The 20,649-nt window shown below is 57.9% G+C and overlaps 1 protein-coding gene across 1 annotated transcript in view; it reads left to right on the forward strand.

The window, feature by feature from the left end:
• The window catches only part of Cmtr1 (cap methyltransferase 1), a 40,326-nt gene extending 20,378 nt beyond the window's left edge, over nt 1–19,948 (forward strand). The window contains exons 5-24 of the mRNA XM_003473675.5: nt 1,962–2,054; nt 3,778–3,849; nt 4,726–4,820; nt 4,932–5,004; nt 7,103–7,301; nt 8,044–8,162; nt 10,094–10,190; nt 10,467–10,599; nt 11,386–11,565; nt 13,909–13,965; nt 14,247–14,304; nt 14,592–14,660; nt 15,212–15,343; nt 15,780–15,902; nt 16,362–16,453; nt 16,808–16,876; nt 17,472–17,519; nt 18,025–18,137; nt 18,413–18,521; nt 18,868–19,948. Coding sequence (XP_003473723.1) covers nt 1,962–2,054; nt 3,778–3,849; nt 4,726–4,820; nt 4,932–5,004; nt 7,103–7,301; nt 8,044–8,162; nt 10,094–10,190; nt 10,467–10,599; nt 11,386–11,565; nt 13,909–13,965; nt 14,247–14,304; nt 14,592–14,660; nt 15,212–15,343; nt 15,780–15,902; nt 16,362–16,453; nt 16,808–16,876; nt 17,472–17,519; nt 18,025–18,137; nt 18,413–18,521; nt 18,868–19,003 — 2,067 coding nt within the window. The 3' untranslated portion in view covers nt 19,004–19,948. The remainder of the gene's footprint in view (nt 1–1,961; nt 2,055–3,777; nt 3,850–4,725; nt 4,821–4,931; nt 5,005–7,102; nt 7,302–8,043; nt 8,163–10,093; nt 10,191–10,466; nt 10,600–11,385; nt 11,566–13,908; nt 13,966–14,246; nt 14,305–14,591; nt 14,661–15,211; nt 15,344–15,779; nt 15,903–16,361; nt 16,454–16,807; nt 16,877–17,471; nt 17,520–18,024; nt 18,138–18,412; nt 18,522–18,867) is intronic.
• Nucleotides 19,949–20,649: the final 701 nt, after the last annotated feature.

The following is a 20,649-nucleotide window of genomic DNA, read 5'->3' on the forward strand; positions in this document are numbered from 1 at the left end:
GTGGCGTTGGTGGCTAGATGTGACTTTTGCCTTGGAAGCACCATGCCCAGTGCTTTCCTAGTCCTCTGCCACGTGAAAGCAGTCACGCAGTGTCGGGCATTTCATGGGGCAGGCTTTGAAGGGACTGCGTTCAGTTTCAATCCGAAGTTTGCCCGTGCAGTCCTGTTCTCAGTGGAGATACACCAGGGTGAGGCATCCAGGTCTCACTGACCATGGTTTGGGTTTTCTCTTAGGATGCTCTATAAGTAATGAGTTTGGCTCCTCTACAGTTGATGGCCACTTTTTAGGGCATGAGTCTGCGTGGCCTGATGTGAGTGTGAATGTCCACTTCTGGGATCACTGCAGGGAGCATGCTTGTGTCACTGCCCAGGACTGTGGAGTTAAGGTTTGACCCTTTGCAGGCAGCCTTAACATGCATTGGGAGGCTGAGTGTAGGTACACTTCTTTTTTTTGGTTTGTAATTTACATTTATGCATACAAGTGATGGAGTTCACCAAGAGGAACCATAATTCACTACCAAATTCATGGACAGAAGCCTTCAGTCATTTTTCTGTTCAACTTCCCTCAGTCGATGGCAGTTGGCTGCCCTCGAGACCTGGCATTGTTACCATTTTATGCCTTTCAGAGCATGTAATATTAGCTTTAATCACATTGCCTCAATTCGTGATGGTGACCCTCTTCTCCACACTTGCTCGGGAGGCAATCTGTGACACCGCCATGCAGGTTAGCCACCTGGTAAGTTTTGTAATGCATGTCTCGAGCTCAGGGTCCTTGGTCCTGATGCACTGTAGACTTCTCTAGAGATTCTGTCCCCATCTTGGAGCAGCAGAATCACGCACTCTGGGTGCAGCCCCAACATCAGGACCTCTGGCAGCTGTGCAAGAGATTCTAAGTGCAACCAGAGCGAGCTGCAGCGTCTGCCTGTCAGGGAAAGTAATCAGAAAGCAAAGAGGAAGCAGCTATCAGACCCCACTCGTGGCTTGGTCTCTGAAGTGGTGGCGGAGGAAGGCTGGTGGTCAGTTTCTGGGCTAGGGCGTGAATACGCCTTTGAAAGAGGTGACGCTCACTGCCGTAGGTCTTCCTGATGTCACTGCCTTTTTGTAGATTTCTGTTGAACCTAACAGCAGCCTGGTTGCCTCTGTGTCCTCACTGTTCCAATCTTAAGCCCTGGGTTAAGGATCTGTCTTTTTTTTTAGTCAGTACTGGGGATTGAACTCACAGCTACACGCTTGCAAGCAGGCACTTATGCCGCTGAGCTAAATCCCCAGCCCCAAGGATCTGTCTTAATTACTTTCTTGTTGCTGGGACAAAATATCCACCACCTACAAGTTAAAGGAGGCAAGGTGTGTTTTAGCTCATGGTTGGCGGAGGTTGGCTAGGTCTAAGGCAGACGGCGTGGCAGAGGAGAAGCAGTTCATGGCAGGGCCGCCAGAAGCAGTGAGCGCTCAAGGCAGGACCACTACACACGGATAAACACTGTGTGTGTATCCAGGCCCCGCCTACAGCGCCCACCTCCTTCCTCCAGGCTACATACACCCAACTCAGAACCCGTCAGTGCATATCCCAGTGTCACACACCCACGGTTCAGTCACCTCCCAGAAGTCCCACATGTGAGGCTTTGGAGGAAGGCAGATGCAGGCTGTAATGGGATGTCGTACTTAACTTTCATTCCAAGAACGGATGTGTGGTACATACACATCAAATAAAACTGGAACACATGGGAGAGACCTGGAGGATTTGCAGGTTTCTAAGGACTCACAGAACCGAAGGGCAGGCAGCTCCAGGAGTCAGACTTTGGAACCTGGCTCTCGAGGCTCATAGCTGGTCCTTGCACTTGGCTTAGCCACTTGAACCCTCCTCAGTCTGAGTTTTTCTCGGTGGTTTTGGGGAGGCCTGGTGAGTTGGGGCAGAGATCTAAAGATCTGACTTACCTGATGTCCTTGCTTTTCTTTTTTTCATAGCCCAGTGCCTGCGAGCAGGTGTCATGGTTCCCAGAATGTACCATGGAGATTCCCGATACTCAAGAAATGAGTGATTGGATGGTTGTGGGAAAGGTAGGACTTCAGGAAAATGTGCCCCGCCCTCCTGGTCTCCTGCTGATTTTTTTTTTTGTCTTCATTTCTATCGGTACCAGGGATCGAACTCACGACTGCCTGCTTGCAAGGCAGGCGCTTATGCCGCTGAGCTAAATCCCCAGCCCTCTCCTGTTGATTTTTTTCCTCCTCAATTTCAATGTGTAAATATGTTTGCATTTTCAAGAAAAACATGGCCAGGCATGGTGGTGCATGCCAGGAATCCCAGCAGCCTGGGGAGCTGAGATGAGGCTTGCCAAGGTCAGGCCCAGCCTAGGAAACTTAGTGGCAATGCTGGGTCAGAAAAGGGCTGGAAATGTAGCTCAGTGCGAAGGCCAGGGGTTCATCCTCCATCCCTCTTAATCAGATTGTCTGAGAGGAGTCAGCAGTGTGTGGGGGCCCTGCGTGGTGCTCTGGGAGCCGTGGCAGGCAGGGCTCAGATTGTCTGAGAGGAGTGAAGCCATGTCAGCAGTGTGCGGGGGCCCTGCGTGGTGCCCTGGGAGCCGGGGCAGGCAGGGCTCTCCTTGTTGTCACTCAGCTCTTGAGGTGGACATACCACGTACTCTGTCTCTTCCTCTCGAGACTTTTTGGAGTGGCTTAGTGTGTCTATATGTTGTTTCCGGCTGGGCATGGTTCCAGGTAGGTGAGAAGACACTGTCCCTGTCCTCAGAAAGTGACAGGTTGTTCCGGAGGGAATTTGTTGAACCTCATGCTGGAGGACTGCATGGATAAGTGGACAGCTGCTTGTCCAGTGCAGCCCAGAGAGCTGCTCTGCAGGCGGAGGGCTCCTTGGGGACGGTGCAGCCCCTTGTGGTACTGTAAAGCTCCTTGCCGCTTCCACTGCATGGTTCTGCACGATCCGACATACGGGGTCACTCCTGGCTGGAAGGTGGGTACAGGGAAGAGAATCTAGCCTTGAAGAGATTTATAAAATGGAAAATAGAACCTCTCTCCTCAGCAAAAATTTTTTTTGAAATAGGATTTTTAAAATATGTGTTTATATTAACATAGCACGGGGGCTGGGGATTTAGCTCAGCAGCATAAGCGCCTGCCTTGCAAGCAGGCAGTCGTGAGTTCGATCTCTGGTACCAATAAAAAAGAAAAAGACAAAAAACATAGCACATTCCTTTTTAAAGCTGAAATAAACATCAAAAGCATAACTTTAATTTCTTATAAGCATTAAAGTCTAACTCACATAAACAGAACCCCTCCAGTGCCCTCAGGATGCGTTTTGCAGCCTTGGGGAGGGAACCCCAGGCTCATGGGTGCAGGATGCATGCCTTCCCCTAGCTGTACCCCAGACCCTGCCGGACTGAAGCACAGAGCCCAAGCAGTCTGGAGAGCTCCTCTCACGTGTGAGGTGTGATGTTTGCACAGGGCACCCCGGTTTTCTGCCTCGCCTTCTTTTGTAAACGTGGGGCCTCTCCCCTCCTGTGCCGCCCACACCTCCTGTTTGCTTTGCCCAGCCTCTGCGTCTGGAGGCTGGTATCCATATGGTGTGCTCCTCGGGGCTCCCGGGGACCCTTCATCCTGAGCCATCTGGAGCACAGCTGGAGGGTGTAGGATTGTCTCTCCTGCCCCTCAGGGCCTCATACTGCTTGGCAGGGACTCCAGCGTCTTCTGCTCTGTTCACTGGGAATCCTGAAACCTCCGGTCACCCCCATGCCGGTCACACAGTGGTCATTTACCATTCTTCTCCCTTTAGAGAAAAATGATAATTGAAGATGAGACGGAGTTCTGCAGTGCGGAGCTGCTGCACAGCATGCTGCAGTGCAAGGTGAGGCCTGGCGGGCTTCTCTGTGTCACCTGTGCTGAGTTGTGGGGGTGCCGAAGCTAAGCTGTGTCCTGATGCGGGGCGTGCCGCAGCCCTCGAGCCCAGAGGTGTTGCAGTTGGTGATCAGGAGAGGGTTGGTTCTCTTTGCCTCAACGGTCCGTTTACTGTAGTCCTCGGGGCCTAGCTTGCTTTTGCCATTAGATGGACCTGGATTTGGACCCTAGGCTCACCAACAGCTGTTTTGCTGTGTGACCTTGGGCCTGGTACTGCAGCCTCTCTGAGTTTTGGTTTCCTCTGCAAAGTGGGGAGACAATTCTTGACTGAAGGCCTGGAGTTAATGAAATAGTGGCTGTGAAGTGCCTGGGTAAGCGTGGCCTCCCCGAGGTCTCAGATCTGAAAGCTTGTGCCTGGGGCAGGATGAGCTGGGGAATGGGGCACACATGAGGCCTCTATCTTGGCAGCCGTGGGTTGGGAATCCCTAGGGAAGGTGGGAAGTGAGCAGCGGAGGGGCCGCGATGGGTGGCACAGCCACAGTACAGCCCATACTTGGCCTGCCCCCTGTCCCTAAGTGCGCCCCTCAGGTGAGCCTGAGCATGAGCTCGGTCCAGGCAGGTCCCTGCTGGAGCAGGGGAAGATGTGCTGCTAGGGTTGGCGCTGCCAGCAGGCAGCCGTGGGTGCAGCAGCAGGCGGGCGCCACTTTCCAGGGAGGGAACTGAAGGTCACAGCAGGCGAGCATCTTGTCACGGTCACACAGGCCACTGCAGAGCTAAACGCAGCAGGAGTGCAGCTGCCCGGGCAGTCAGGCCCTGCCAGGGCTGAAGACCCAGGCCTGTGGGTGGGCTGGGGAGTGTTCACCTGGGCTTCGGTCTCTTTGGGCAGTGTGTGTTTGATGACCTGGATGGAGAGGAGATGCGGCGAGCTCGGACCCGGGCCAACCCCTACGAGATGATCCGAGGCGTGTTCTTCCTTAACAGGTCGGCCCCCTCGTTCTCCTCCCCTTGCCCTTCCCCACCGCACCTTTCCTGGGAGCCGCAGCTCCAAGTCCAGCAGGCGCTGAGTTGCCCTTGTGTCTTGCTTTGTTGCAGGGCGGCGATGAAGATGGCTAACATGGATTTTGTGTTTGATCGCATGTTTACGAATCCCCGGGACTCTAAAGGGGTGAGAACTCATGGTGCCTGCCAAGGGGACTGATGCCTACGTGGCTCCGACACTGCCACTTGCTCAGTGCCAAGAGCGGGTCCTGCTGTGGTGGTCCAGACGTGCTTTGGTTTCAGCTCCCCAGAGTCCCACAGCGCTGCCGTGGTCCCTGGAGTGCCCCCCACCCCCCTGGCCATGCTGCAGCTTATTTCTCTGAACCCTGACACTGTAATGACGGGGAAAGCAAAGCAAGGGTGGTTGCACTGTACAATCCCCTCCCAGGTTTGAAAGCGTTTTTAGCCAGTCCCGGAGAGTTAGTGCACTTTGACAGTAGTGACAGGGCCCGGGCCAGCTGCCCCACCTGGTTCCCTTCGCCCACCGCCATGCCTCGACCCCACCTCCTGCTGGCACAGCTGCTTGCTTTCTCTGGACTTTGCTCATTTTTCTTTCCCTGGGTTCCTTCCCCGTCTTCCCGGACCAGCAGGCAGCACCAAAGGGCTCTTGGAATTAGCATCTTGAGAAAATTAGGTTGATATAATGTTGATTTAATTTTCCAAGTTCCCGATGATTTCCGTTAAACCCCTGCCTGGCAGAGGAGCCCCTTAAGCTGATGGGAAGTCGCAGCATCATTTTGGGCTTTTGAACGTCACCGTCTCCAGCAGCTGGTGTGCAGTGATTGTCTTCTGCTGTCGTGGCAATGGAGTAGGCACCAGGATTGTACCCCTCAGCTCAGGGCGGAGATGTTGGGTGGGAAGAGGGGCCGTGTGTGTGGTGCTCCAGGCAGCTTCTTGGCCTGAATTGATGGTTAGTGGCCAGGGGGGATTCCCCTTTCGGAGATGTTCTCTGTACTGCACTATGAAAAGTGGTTTCTTCTGAGCCCTGAGTGTTTGCCTTTTCATCTCTGTTTTCCCCTAAGGACTGGAGTGACAGCCAAGCCCAGCAGGCCTGGTGTCTTCCAGGCCAGCGGAGACTCCAGAGCAGCTCCCAGGAGAGGCAGGGAGGCTCTCAGCGGGCTCGGGCTCCCGAGGTCTGGGTGGCTTCTGGTCCGCTGGGTTAGACGGGAACCAGAGAACTGGAAAGTAGGCAGGGAGTGGGGTGGACCCTGAGAGGCTTTTAAAGAGGTCTCTGGTGCTGCTTGCTGTGTTAGAGGGGAAGAGAAGTTGCATACAAGGATTGGAAGAGACGGGAAGGGAGGGATTTGACCCGGGACTGGAGGCGCCTTAGAAGCTGTTCCCTGGGAGTGCAGTCGAGGTGAAGCACTGTAGTGGGGGACAGACTGGACATAGTCTTTGAGTTTCAGTCTCAGAGGAACTTCAGGGTGGCGTTTGCAGGTGTGTGAAAGAGAAAACCAGGGAAAAGGACGCTGCAGAGTCTCTCCTGTCCTTCCCTTTGCTGTGCCCTGCCCCAGCCACCCAGCTAGCCCTGGGCAGAGGCAGAGCCAAGGGAGGCAGGTGCCTCGGGGGTCTCAGGTCAGGTCCTGGGCAGACAGCAGCCGCTGGTGAGAGCTGAGTAAGGCCTGCAAAGTGCCAATGCTGGCTCCATTTTGCCGAACGTACCAAAGTTCTAGAAGGTGCTAACAAACCAGAAAAGGGGCGTAGAAACTCCCCATCAGTGTGGCAACTTTTCTTTGAAAGTACTCCAAAATGAAGAGTTAATTGAGAGGTCTGTTGGGAGTGTGTCGAGGAGTTGCAGAGAGAGGAAAAGGAAGGCAGAGTCTGTGGTCCAGAAGGCGGGGCGGGATGGGGGTACCCTGGAGTTGGGCCTGCTGGGCTGGGAGCGGCCGCGTGGCTCCTTGTGCGTTTCTCCCCAGTCAGTCAGTCTGTCACCTGGGGCCGGCAGTGGCCCTATGGGGTGCACGGGCATCTGACAGGAAAAGACCCTGGGGGGTAGTTGCCACGCAGCGCTTTTTGGGAGCCTGAGTGAGGCCTGGTGGTGTGGAGAGCGTTGGGGTGTTTTAGGGCGAGCAGGGCAGCTCCCGAGGGCCAGCATCACAGAGAGTATGTGTTTGGGTACTGTGGCCCTGGCGGAACCCTGGGCTGCACCCGCCGAGAGGTCTGTTTTCCTCCCGTGCCCTCCTGTTCCTCTCCCCATTTCTCCCTGTCCTCCGTCGCCTCTGCAGTTGCCCCTGGTGAAGGACCGGAACGCCGAGCTCCTGTACTTTGCCGATGTCTGCGCAGGCCCTGGCGGCTTCTCCGAGTATGTGCTGTGGAGGAAGAAGTGGCACGCAAAGGGCTTCGGGATGACGCTGAAGGGCCCCAATGACTTCAAGCTGGAGGACTTCTACTCGGCCTCCAGTGAGCTCTTCGAGCCGTACTACGGTAGGGGGCCCAGCAGGGCAGGTGCTGGGAGGGCTGGCCCAGCCCCGGGTGCTGCGCGGTGGAAAGCCGGAATGGTCTCCTGGGGCTCATAGCCGGGGCTCGCAGCCCGTCACGAGGCTCTTGGTTCCCGCTGGCCCAGGGATGGCGAACCTTTCGGTGATGGAAACAGCCCTCTGTGGCACGTGTGCATAGGTTCGCCATCACTGCTCTGGACTGTCCTTTTCTCCCCAGCCCTGCAGCCACAGCTCAGACCCTTGGCGAGGCAAACTCCCATCAAGCCAGCCTCGTTCTCCTTCCTGGAGCACTGTTTCCTTGTACAGGAGACAATGAAATTGCCTGGCTGCAGCCAAGAACTGGCCGGGTTATTACAGACACAACCTGCGCCTGGTCGCAGGCTCGTGCGCGGAGGCAGACAGCTCACCTGCCCTCAGCTGGCTCTCTGCTCCATCTCGTTCTTGTGTGATGGCAGCAGGTCCTAAGTCCTTCCTTTCAGCCCTGAGTAAGAAGTTGATAGTGGTTTCTAAACAGAGGTGCCGAGACGCCTGTGGTTCCGTCTGGACTCCTGGCGGGGCAGCTCCTCTGGACTCTGCTTTGTTATAGCTAGGCCCAGTTCTTCCTCCCAGCCCAGCCTGGGAGGCCACCTTGCAGGATGACCTCTGGGCTTCGAGTCACCTGTGCTCCCTGTCCCAGCTCGCAGGTGTTGAGGGCAGCTGATCTTACTGTGCCTCTTGTGTCCGGCCAGGTGAGGGTGGGGTGGATGGAGATGGAGATATCACCCGCCCAGAGAACGTCACTGCCTTTCGGAACTTTGTCTTGGATAACACAGATCGCAAAGGTGTCCACTTTTTGATGGCCGATGGGGTAGGTGATCTTTCCTCCATAGAGTGGTTCTTGAGGGCTTGTTAATTAATCACATTTGTTTGGTTTTGTTTGTTGAGCCAGGGTCTTGGTTTGTAGTTCAGGCTGGGCTTGAACTTACTATGTAGCACAGGCTGCCCTTGAACTGGCAGCAATCTTCCTGTCTCAGCCTCCTGAGTGCCAGGATTGCAGACAATGTGCTGCTATGCCTGGCACCATTTCTGTAATTTTGTAAAAACTATATAATGTGGATAACCCTCCTTGGAGCAATGTGGAACTGCCCAGCTCACTTTGTTACAGGGCCTGATTGGTTGTGAGACTGAGACATGAGCCCTGGCGAAAATCAGTGAGGCAAAAATCAGTGAGGCAAAATATTGCTGTTTGGCCATGGGGAAGTTGCTTCTGGTGAGGGTGTCTAGACCCCCCATCCTCAGGCCGACAAAAGGCCGTGTAGCCAAGCAGCCCCCCTGTCAGCAGAAGTGAATACTCAGGGGCTCTGTGGGGGGCTGTTTGAGGTGCACCCAGTGACCCCACTGCAGGGAGCTTGGGCAGCTACTCCAGGATGCCGTGACCTGAGAGCCCTGGAGGCAGCCCTGGCTCCCAAAGGGCGCCCTGCAGGGCCCCTGCCACACAGTCGCAGGGTCTGTCTGTGCTCTGGGAGGTGATACAGTGTGGCATACCAGTATTGCTTGCAAACCAAAGCGCTGTGGGCCCTGGCAGTGGAAGCGCTGGCTGGGGCCTTCCTGGGTTTTTGTTTTGTTTACTCCTATAAAGAGGCATGCATGTTGACACTTTTTTTTTCTTTTTTGGTTCTGTGATTGAGCTCATGACCTCACGCTTGCTGGGCAGGCGCTTATGCTGCTGAGCTAAATCCCTGGCCTCAGGCATACATTTTGAGACATCTGTGTTTGGAAGACATTGCTAAACATATTTTATTTAGAAATTTGTTTTTTTGCCAAACAATTTGATCCTGAGTCATTTAGCTATTACTTTTGTAGGCGCTTATCAGGGAAACTTGATCTGAAACAGCTTAATAGAACCATCCTACTACGACTTTTTTTGGGTTTTTTTTTTGAGACAGGGTCTTGCTATGTTGCCCAGGCTGACCTCAAACTTGCAATGATGCTCCTGCCTCAGCTTCCCAAGTGCTGGTGTTACAGTCCTGGCCACCATGTGCAGCTACTACGGTTCTTTTTAATTAACACGAGATGTATCATCTTCACCATGCCCAGTGTACAGTTCAGCAGGGTTAAGTGTACTCAAATGGTTGTGCATAGATTTTCCAAAACTTTTACTTAGATTTTGCAAACCTGAAATTGTATCCATCCTGCCCCTCTCTCCTGGACTGGCCTCTTCCTTCTGTGAGTTCTGGCTCTCAGCTCTGCTGCCTGCTGGAGTCTGCCTGGAGCCCTAAAGCGGCGGGAGCACCCTGCTTTGAGCAGACACTGGTCGAGCTAGCAGAAAGTGCACCAGGGACTTGGGAGAGGATGGGGCAGGACTGGAAGAGGTCCTTGACAAACAGAAAGAAAGGTTTCTGTGACTGTCAGAGTGGGTGCTGGGCTTTGTCCTTCACTAGACGGGGGCTTCCTAAGCACAGAGGCTTAGCACAGCCGAGAATTCCCAGGTGCTTACTCCCTGGTCTTATTCCTGATCCGTGGCTGACCTGTACCTTGGCTGGGTTCTTCTGCCTTCCTCTGCTTGGATCCCCACACCGGCATGGCCCTGCCTCCCAGCCTCAAGGGCCTCCCTGAAGAAGCAGGCTGGGTCTCATCCTTAGGGGTGATTGAGCGGGAAGTGTCAGGGTTCTGTGGCCCCAGGACCCCGCAGGCTGTGTCAGCAGGCAGCACGGTTGGCCAAGGCGCTGCGGTTCAGGTGAGGTGGGTGCTGTGCTCAGCCTTGTCACTGCTCCGCCCTGAGCCTGGCTCTGGTTCCAGGGCTTCTCCGTGGAAGGGCAGGAGTGCCTGCAGGAGATCCTCAGCAAGCAGCTGCTGCTGTGCCAGTTCCTCATGGCGCTGTCTGTCGTCCGGACAGGTGACTTCCTGCGCCGTCTCCTTACCCCGGGGCCCCCAGGGAGTCCAGTGCGCAGTGTGAGGACAGGAGGGCGGGGAGGCTAAAGACAGCCAAAGGCAGGAAGCAGCTCGTGTCGGGCTGGCTGAGGGATTTGGGAAAGAGCAGTGGCCTCGCTGAGCTCCCTCCGAAGCTGATTGTCCCGTAGAGGGCCTGGTGTTTGTGCCCTTCTCAGGCAGATGCCTCTCCCATCCCTGGGGAGGAGCCCGCTGATGGGTGGCCATGGTCTCTCCCGTCCAGGAGGCCACTTCATCTGTAAGACCTTCGACCTGTTCACGCCTTTCAGCGTGGGGCTCATCTACCTGCTGTACTGCTGCTTCGAGCGCGTGTGTCTCTTCAAGCCCGTGACCAGCCGGCCCGCCAACTCCGAGAGGTGAGGCTCTGCCCTGCCGGCTGGCGGGCCGCAGGTCAGCACAGTGGGCCGGGCCTCCCCAGTCCGTGCTGGGGAGCAGTCCCCAGACAGGATCAGAGCACTGGTGGTAAGCTGTGGCACACAGGCCGCAGTGGTCTGTTTGTGTCCTTGAAAGCTTGGCAGGGGTCATTATCACCAGATCAGAGCCCCTGGGGGCCAGGAGCCAGGGGCCGCAGGTGTGAGTGGACCTGAGCTGCACCTCATCGGCCTTTGCCTTTCCTCCATGCTTCTGGGTGGGACTTGGGGCTTGGTCAGTAATAGGGACACTTACAGGGACACAGGCCGGGAGCAGTTGAGGTTGCCATCCAGAGGCACTGCTGGCATCCCTGGTGGCATCTCAGGTGGGGCACAGAGCTCACATGTGAGGGGAGAGGGTACGCAGCCTGTTGGGACTGCCAGAAATGTGGCTTCCAGGCTGCTTGCCAGGCTCTAACTGGACAGGCTCTAGGTCCAGGTGCAGTTGGACTTGGGCCCCTGAGAAGCAGCATGGGGGCAGAGACACGGTCTCACGTGACAAGGTGGGATGGAGGCGAGCGCTTACAGCCCAGTCTGTGCTGGCCTTGGAGCGAAAGCTTGCCACTGAACAGGGGGCCAGGGATAGAGCTCAGCGCACAGTGTCCTCCTGGCAGGCGCAAGGAGTTTGATTCTCAGGGCCAAAAAAAGATGGAACAGAGGCTGTCCAACTTGTAGCCCTAGCGGGGGGCCGTGGAAAACCCTCGCTGGACAGTCACAGGATGTCCTCTGCAGGTATGTGGTGTGCAAGGGCCTGAAGGTGGGCACGGATGACGTGCGTGAGTACCTCTTCTCAGTGAACATGAAGCTCAATCAGCTGCGCAACACCGAGTCTGATGTCAACCTTGTGGTCCCCCTGAAGGTGATCAAGGAGGACCCTGAGTTCACTGACTACATGATCCGCTCCAACGAGAGGTGAGCCTCGGGCTGTCCGTGCTGCTCCCCTGGGGCGTGGAGCTCTGGAGGATGAAGGACGGAGTGACTCGCTCTTGGTGTCACTTTATCATTCTAGGCCTTTGGTTTCTTTGGACCCTCATCTTGTTTCAGTGTCCTGTACTGAGTGTGGCAGGCCATTGGCCCCAGGAGGCTGCGTATCCTAGGGAAGCCTAGGAGAAACAGCCCGTGTCTGTGGCGGGGGACCCCTTCCCTGCGTGTGCTGCTGTGTGCAGAAGCCGGTCTCGGCTGTGGCGGGGTCCCCTGCGTGGAGGGGGAGGCGGACAGGAAGCAGGTGCAGTGTGTGCTCCAGGTGCCCAGGGTGCCATCTTGGGAAGCCCACAGCTCTTTCACCTTTAATTGCCCCCACCCTGTCAGTGTAGCCATTTAAAGTGGTGCTAGTCAGCTGTGTGGTCAGGGCACAGCCGGCCTAGAAAAAGGTTTGGGAGGCCGTTCGGAGGCCTGGCTAGTAGCATCAGTTGAGTGTTGGGAAGAGCTTATGTAAGTGTCCGATACCAAGTCTCCCCCGCAAGTACAAAGGTGGACATGGCCCTGAGAGTTACGGAGGGGCAGAGGTCTGTACCCTGCTGTGTCTTCTCTGGTGGCACTCGGTATTAAACCCTCTGCAGCACTGCCTCAGAAGTCGCCATCTCCACAGCAGCTCTAGGCAGCGGGAGAGTGGTTTTCATTTTGTTCACACTTAGGTCTCTGTGACACAGCCCGTGTTCCAGGGAGCCTGGACATGCTGCAGGAGGGGGCTGCTTCTCTGTGCTCTCAGTGGTAGAGGGTGGAGTATTCGCACAACCCCATAACCAGCTGCTTCTCTTTCCTTTTGAAAAATCTGGGGTGTGGGGGCTGGAGGTTTAGCTCAGCGGCATAAGCACCTGCCTTGCAAGCAGGTGGTCATGAGTTTGATCCCTGGTACCGATAAAAAGATAAAAAAAGAATGCCTAACTACAGAAAAATCTGGGGTGTGCTTTGCTAAGAAACACATAGATCGTAAGTGCACACTTGACTCAGTTTTGACAGATGTGTGTGTATAACCCCCATCCCTAAGGGTAATTTTGCATCTTTGTGTCCCTATCCCCAAGTGGCTGCTCTTTTTATCATCACTTTTGTCAGTTCTAGAACTTTTTTATTTTTTTGATTTTTTTTTTTTTGGTACCTGGGATGGAACTCACGACCTTGCACTTGCCAGGCAGGCCCTTAAGCCACTGAACTAAATCCTCGGCTCTGTTCGAGAACTCTGGACGGATGGATTGAGTGCACATGGACATTTAGGCAGGGTGTTTTTCTCACTGTGTTTTTGAGATTCATCCGTGTTGTGAGTTGGTTCCTTTTTATTGTGGAGCAGTGTATCAGTGTTTGCTGGAGACACACTTTTTTTTTCTTTTTTTTTTTTCATTTTTATCGGTACCAGGGATTAAACTCACGACCCCCTGCTTGCAAGGCAGGTGCTTATGCCACTGAGCTAAATCCCCAGCCCTGGAGACACACTTAATACTAGGTACATAGGCTGGTCCGATGGCAGTGGGTTATCAGAACTTATTAACATTAGTGTCACTAAAGTTGGTATACTACCCCCCCCACCGCTAAATTTGACTGACTTAAAAAAAATACTAGGTACATAAGTATATAAGAAGTGACAAGACGAGCTTCCTGGGGCCACTCGCAGAGCTGGGTGAGGGAGAGTGCAGAGGGGCGAGGCCGAAGGACTCAGCGGACACTCTGGAGCTCACTGCCATGTCCTGGGCAAGGGTGTGGGCGTGGGCTCCTCTGCCCCGGCCGTCCGCCCGCCTCCCGTGGGAACAGCCACTGGGCTCTTCCCCGCTGGCCCTGCTGCTGTCAGCAGCGTTGACCATTTTCCTTCGGTCTTTGAGCAGCTTGACCTTGATCCACCTTAACGCGACTTTGTTTTCTGCCTGGCGGTCACTGACAGGTCCTGTGTGAGCCGTCCCACATCCAGGCCGTCTCGGGGTCTCCCTGCATCACTGTTTTCTTTTTGCTGAGGGCCACGCAGTCCCGCCTGGTGCGCACCCCATGGTTGTTAATGAAATGCCAGGCACTGCTCACAGAGCAGCTGAGGCCAAGGCCAGCGGCCGGCAGCGCAGCCTGGTGGTCAGTGGGCCCCGCTGTTGTTCCCCGCTCCTTGCTCATCCTCGCGCGGGACCCGGCTCTCAGGGTCTGGCTCGGTTTTTGCTCTGCCGCAGCCTTCTGGGGGACCCCGAGCAGGCTCCTCTGCTCTGCTAAGGCCTGGTGCTACTGTTCTCGGGCTGGGTCCTCTAAGGAGCCCATCTGACACCCTGTACGTGCTTTTTATCCCAGCCACTGCAGCCTGCAGATCAAAGCGCTGGCCAAGATCCACGCCTTTGTCCAGGACACGTGAGTAGCACCCCGATTTCAGGCTTCCTGTTTGGAGCAAAGACCCTGCTTAGTTCCCCAGGGGGCTCTAAAGGACACCAGAGCAGTTGTGGGGGAGACCGGGAGTGACTCGGGGCAGCTCAGGGGCTACCCAGAGGGGACAGGGGCTGTGCCCGAGATGGGAGCTGATGCACTGGGCCGTGCTCATGTGGCCCCTTACTCTCTGGCCAGGGGCTGCAGGTGTGCAGCCGCGACACCTCTGCCTCAGAGGTGGCGACCCCAGAGCGGCTTTGTCTCCCCAGGACCCTGAGCGAGCCGCGGCAGGCGGAGATCCGGAAGGAGTGCCTCCGGCTCTGGGAGGTGAGCTTCTTGCCCTCGCCCTGGGGGAGCTGTCCCCATGTGCTGAGCATCTGGGGGCCCCCCACCTGACCCTGATGCTGGATTAGAAAGGATAGGGCGATGAGTGGACTGCCCTGCGTGGCTGCGCTGCCCACAGAGTGCCCGGAGAAGGAAGTGACCTTAGTGGCGTGCAGCGAAGTGCCTGCCTGCAGCCTCCACCCCATGCTGTTCCTTCCCCGGGCCTGGTGTCCCTGCCTCAGAGCCTCGGCCGCAGGCCTGACAGGCACAGCGATGTTGCTGCCTTTCAGATTCCGGACCACGCTCGAGTTGCACCTTCCTCTTCGGACCCAAAGTCTAAGTTCTTCGAGCTGATCCAGGTAGCCTGGGATCCGGAGCCTGGCGGGGCACTGCTGGTGGCACATGCTGTGACACCTAGGGCTGGGAGCCACCAGGCACCTATCCCGAGGTGTGCCCTGCCCAGTGGTCCTTGCCTGCAGCTGAGGCAGGGCACCTGGGTGGGCTTACCTGTGGCCCTGCCGCTGTGGGACAGCTGCTTCCCAGAGTCCTGCTGCCCAAGCCCATGATTTTCTAGGAGCCTTCCTCACAGTGTCCTGTGCTGGTTTTTGTGTGGGGTTCAGGGGCTTGAGAATGAAATTCGAGGTACACCTGGGAGGGTAACGGGTGTTTTCTGAGTGGGTTGGCGAGGTCCCCTCTGCGCTCCAGCCAGCTGCTGGGGACTCCTCCTCCGTGTGGGAGGGGCTGCTTACTCACGTTCTGGTGACATTGCTTCCTGCAGCGTGCACATGGAGTTGTGCCCTCCCTTCCCCAGCTGTCCCCAGAGGTCCTGAAGGAGCACGGTTAGGTAGAGAAGAGGCACACGTGTCCCTGTCCCCTCCCAGCCTAGCGCGTGTCCTCTGCTCCGCCGCAGGGTGCCGAGATCGATGTGTTCAGCTATAAGCCCACGCTGCTCACCACCAAGACACTGGAGAGGATCCGGCCTGTGCTGGACTACCGCTGCATGGTGTCGGGCAGCCAGCAGAAGTTCTTGCTCGGCATGGGGGTAGGACCGGCGCAGGTGTCCTGGCTGTCCCGTGTCTCAGAGTCGCCCAGGGTGCTCTGTCTTCCATCTCCCCGTGTACCTCCAGCCCTGCACGCTGACGGGGGCATGGCGGCTTCTGGGGTTCGGGCTGGCAGCATGCTCTGCGGGCTCATCTGGCTGGAGCCCAGGTGGCACCACCATCCCTGCCACATCCTGTCTGCAGGATGTGGCCCTGCCCCTGTAGCCCCCAGGGCTCCCTCAGGCATAAAACCACTGCTTTTCCCGCTGGCTGTGGCCACAGAACTTGCTGTCTTGGTCTCCATCCTCCCACACCTTTTCTTTACTTTCCCGTCCGCCACCCCTCCCCGCCGAGTCCACTCCCAAGCAGAGGCCTGGGCCCCCCACCTGCGCTGCCCGCCACAGCACTTAGGAGAACCGAGCCCTCCCTTCTCTGCAGAAGTCCCAGATCTACACGTGGGATGGCCGCCAGTCAGACCGCTGGGTCAAGCTGGACCTGAAAACGGAGCTGCCCCGGGACACGCTGCTGTCCGTGGAGATCGTGCACGAGCTGAAGGGGGAGGTCAGGGCGGCTCCCTCCCTGGCTGGGGCAGGAGCTGCCCTGGGCTCCAGTTCACTTGGCCGTTCTGTGTTGGTGGACGGGACTCAGGCTGGGAATGGGGGGTGGTTATCTCCCTGAGTGCCGGGGATCCATGCAGGAAGGTGTGGTCCCAGGGGTAGGGAATTTGGCTTGTGCACCAAGGCCCTGGCAGCCTCCTTGCCAGCAGTCAGTCTAGTTAGTGAGCAGGTACGCTGGGGCAGGAATGGCTGTCATCTCAGGATAGCCATGGAGAGCAGGCGGAGAGGGTTGTACCCAAGGCCAGGGTTCATGGGGTGCTCAGCCAGAGTGGCCAGATCGTGCCCGCTCAGATGCCAGGACTGCTCCAGTGTGACAGTGGCTGCAGGCAGGCAAGAGAAACACCTGGGCCGAGCGCCCCCTGCCGGCCGGAACGGAGCCCATGCCACCACCGTCTCCTTGCAGGGGAAGGCCCAGCGGAAGATCAGTGCCATCCACATCCTTGATGTCCTCGTGCTGAATGGCAGCGATGTCCGGGACCAGCATTTCAACCAGCGGTGGGGCCTGGGCCCCGGCCGGGGAGGGTGCAGGCAGGACGGTGGCTCGGGCCCTGGTCACCAGACAGCAGCTCCCTCTGTCCCGCCATAGCTGTGTGGAGGTGACCCAGGGGAGCAGGGTGGGTCCTGAAGATTGTGTCCAGTGCTGGGTGCTTCAAGTTGGGGTCCCTGGTCTGGTAGATACACGTGACACAAGTGCTGCTCGATGCTGGGGTGGAACTGACTGGGTACAGCTAAGAGGTGCCCTTTGGGAGAAGCAGCCACAGCCTCACGAGCAAAGGGGACATCCCAGGAGGGGGCTCGGGCACTGGCGGAGCCCCAGGCGCTGCCTCAGCCGCGCCACTCCTGTTCCAGGATTCAGCTGGCCGAGAAGTTCGTGAAAGCCGTGTCCAAGCCCAGCCGGCCCGACATGAACCCCATCAGGTGAGCCCTGGGCGGCTGCCACCGCACTCCGCAGGGGGGTGTGGCTCAGTGCAGACGGCGCTTGCTGAGGGTTGGTTTGGGGACACAGTGGTGAACCCATGCCACAGACCGCCGTTCCCCGGGTGAGGCTGAGGCGGCCTGGCTTATGATGGGGCTGTTTCCGAGAGCATGGACGCCAAGGCCTGGAGAAGTCCTGAGTGTGAAGCCAGGCGGGGTTGAGGGTGTAGTGCCCTCAGCTTGGGGAGACGGCAGGTTTGCGAACCAGGCCCAAGACTGTTACCTGGGGCTCCGCTCAGCCCCATGCTGCTCTGGCAGAGTCCTCTTCATGGGGACATGGTCCGGTACCAGTGCAGCTCACGGCCGCCTTCGGGGCCGCCCGTGCTCAGAGGGTCCCTCTGCCGGGCTTCTTTGTCTGAGCCTGACACCTCCCCAGTCTGTCCAGCAGGCCATCTGCCCTGGAAGTGCAGGGCAGGCCTCCCAGGACTGTGGGCTGAGGACAGTGTGGACGCGGCCTGCCCCCGTCTTCCAGCTGGTGCCCACTGCCTCCGTGGGAGGCTTCCTGGCCAAACATGGCCTCTCGTCCCTGTCCCTGCAGGGTGAAGGAGGTGTACAGACTGGAGGAGGTGGAGAAGATTTTTCTCAGGTGAGTGACACCGGTGCCCCTGCTGTGGCCTGGAGGCACCGGTTGGGAGTGGAGCACGTGTCAGGCAGAAACAGGGGCTCCTTGATGCTGCGACAGCTCCACAGTGCCCACAGGGGCAGCTCAGAGTGGCTGGAAACCCGGCTGCCGGTGCGGGGCAGAGCCTGGGGGGCGGCTTCAACGCTCCTGGTAGCCACAGGGCTGCCATGTGGGAGTGAGGACCCACGGACACCCCAGTCTCAGCCTTTTGTTGTCACTCTGGAGCCCCACAATAGCAGCAACACTGCAGGGTCACCTGTCACTCCCCTGTGCGGTTAGGAGTTCCAATCCTGTGTTCCAAACCCAGTGCTGTCACCAGCCTGTACCCGGTGGCTTGGGATGCCTCGCTGAGTTGGGGGGCCCCCATTTCTCTTATCAGAGCAGGCTGGCAAAGCGTTGGGGTGGCCGTGGGTGCAGGCCCAGACTAACAGGGTGCACTCTCTGGGTCACATCCACCTTGAGAACTTAGGTTGGAGATGAAGGTCATCAAGGGCTCCAGTGGCACCCCGAGGCTCAGCTACACGGGGCGGGACGACAGGCACTTCGTGCCCACGGGCCTGTACATCGTCAGGACAGTGAACGGTGGGTGACAGTGACATCCTGTCCCAGCCCCGCCCTGCTGGGGCAGCTGGCACTGCTGAGGTTTCCTAGGAGACTGTGTCCCGTGAGTGGAGGTGGGTGGGGGGAGTGGGGACAGTGAGGGGGACACATAGGGCGGAGTCACAGATGCGAGGGGGCTCCAGTCTCTGCCCCTGTGGCCTCTGGAGGACGGCAGGGGTGTCACCTCCAAATCACCCTCTGAGAGCCGTGGTGGGAGCTTCCTGCCTGAGCACCAGCCCTTTCCTCCCTCCCGTTAGAGCCGTGGACCATGGGCTTCAGCAAAAGCGTCCAGAGGAAGTTCTTCTACAACAAGAAGACCAGGGAGTCCACCTTCAGCATGCCCATCGACTCCATCGCCCCATTCCAGTAGGTGGTTCCCTACCCCCCGCCCCACTGCTCCCAGCCTGGGTGGGCAGGACACTGGCTGCAGGGACTATGCACAGGCCACAGACCTGGCCCTTGGGACTCAAGAACCCAGGGTCCCTCACCCAAGTTGCTGGTCAGAGGTTTTGACAGCAGTGCCAGTGTGCCTAAAATTAGCTCCTACGACTAGGAGGTTCTGCCCATTAGAGAAGGTTCTGCCCATATGAGAGAAGCACAGGAAACCCGAGGGTCACTCAGCGCGTGGGGTGGGCCCAGCAGCAGCCTCGGGAGGAGCAGGGCCTCCGGGTCCCTGGTGCTGGCCCGGCTGATGGCCCTCTCCTCCCCCTAGTGTCTGCTACATCAGCCGCCTCTTCTGGGAATGGGGAGATGGCATCCGTGTGCACGACTCCCAGAAGCCACAGGACCTCGACAAGCTGTCCAAGGAGGATGTCCTGACCTTCATCCACACCACGCACAGCCACTGAGCCCAGGGTGGGGCGCTCCTGCCGGGTTCCCACACTCCCAGGCCGCGGCACTTGGGACTGGCTCCATCCACCTCCGTGAAGGGGCTGGGTAGCACAGGACGGGCTCCCTGCCCACCTGCTCCTTGAGACAGGTCTGAGGTCAGTGCCAGGGCTCTGGGCACCGCCCTTCTCTCAGACTTCTGCAGACTTGCTTTTCTGAGGTCAGCCCCCACCCTGGGGAGGCCAGGCCCTTGCTGGCCCAGCTGTGTTGGCCCCCGAGTGGGCAGAGGCCCACTGTGGTGTCCAGTGGAGAGCAGCTGTGGTACAAGTCAGAGTTTCGAGTTTGCTGTGTTGACACCAAGTTGAAGACTTGCTCTCCTCCCCACTCGTCCCCTTTCCTGCAGTCCCCCCAGCCTGGCCCTGATGGTCCTGGCAGGCCAGGACAGGAGGGCGGGCCCAGCACCGCCAACACACTCTGGCTCCGAGCCATCTTTAACACCCGCTTTGGTCCAACCATTGGGCAGCTCGAGGAAGATAGGAAGCGGCCTCTGTGGCCAGCCTCCCTCCTGCCCTGCCCTGGTAGCAGAGGACACCGTGCCGCGGCCAGGAGAGTTGTGAGCTCCTGGCTGCCCGCCCTGCCTGTCAGGAGGCCGGTCGCTGCGCTGCCTGTGTCTTGGCAGAGGCACAGGGAGGAGGGAAGCGGGCAGGGGAGGGCACCCAGCTGGCTTTAACAGGAAACACCTTTCAGAGACGCTCCCTGGCTCCCTAGGCCGCAGCCCTGTGCCAGTCTGGTTTCCATGGAGCCGGGGCACTAAGGCTCCTGGGAGGTTGGAATCAACTTCGCCGGGGCCTCTGCCAACACCCAGGCTGGCAGCGGCAGGGCAGGAATGCTGGCTTCCACCCAGCCCTGGGCTGGTCCGTGTGTCCTGCAGAATCTTGGTTCATTAAAGATAAACGTATTTTTAATGCCTGTGTGGTGCAGTGCTCTGTGGGCTGGTTGGGGCGGGAGGGGGCAGGGGGGGCTTGTTCAATGGGCCCACACAGGAAATTGGGGCTCCAGGCCGGGGATGAATGAACCCACAGCCCCGGGGCGGGGAGCACCTTTGCCCTCTTAGATAAATCACACCACTCACATGGTGGCACGGTGACAAGCTAGGATGGCTCTGCGTGACAAAAATAGGCAGCGGCAGACCAATTAGCACCCGACAGGCTGGGAAAGGCGGGGCAGCTGTGCTGACCCTGGCTGGAACCTGCCTGCCATGGCCTCTGTCCTGGCCGGGCCCCTTACCCCAGGCCCGAGGGCCTCTGACGTTGCGTAGCCATGGCTTCTCGTGAGGCTCCCTGGCTTCTGCAAATCCGTGGGCTTCTTCCCACCCTGGCACTGCTGCCCCAGTGCTGCCCATGCCTCTGCCATCCGGCCCTGGACTGGCAGTGGAGCCATCGAGGTCTCCATGAGCCACGCCTTGGCGCCCCTCTACTCGGCACACCCCTCCCTGTGAATCCTGCCTAGTTTGTAGGCCACTGTCACCATAAGTCTGTCTGGTGATTACCAAGGCTCTGGCTGCCCACGCGCTCTCCAGGCCTCCTGCCCACCAATGCCTGGAGATGTCAACGCTCTGTACTCCCTGAGGACCTCTACCCGCCCCCTTCAGGTCCCAGCCACCCTC

This window comes from Cavia porcellus, unplaced genomic scaffold, assembly GCF_034190915.1.
Source record: "Cavia porcellus strain 051 isolate PalLab524CR breed Dunkin Hartley unplaced genomic scaffold, mCavPor4.1 scaffold_28, whole genome shotgun sequence".
NCBI lineage: Eukaryota > Metazoa > Chordata > Mammalia > Rodentia > Caviidae > Cavia > Cavia porcellus.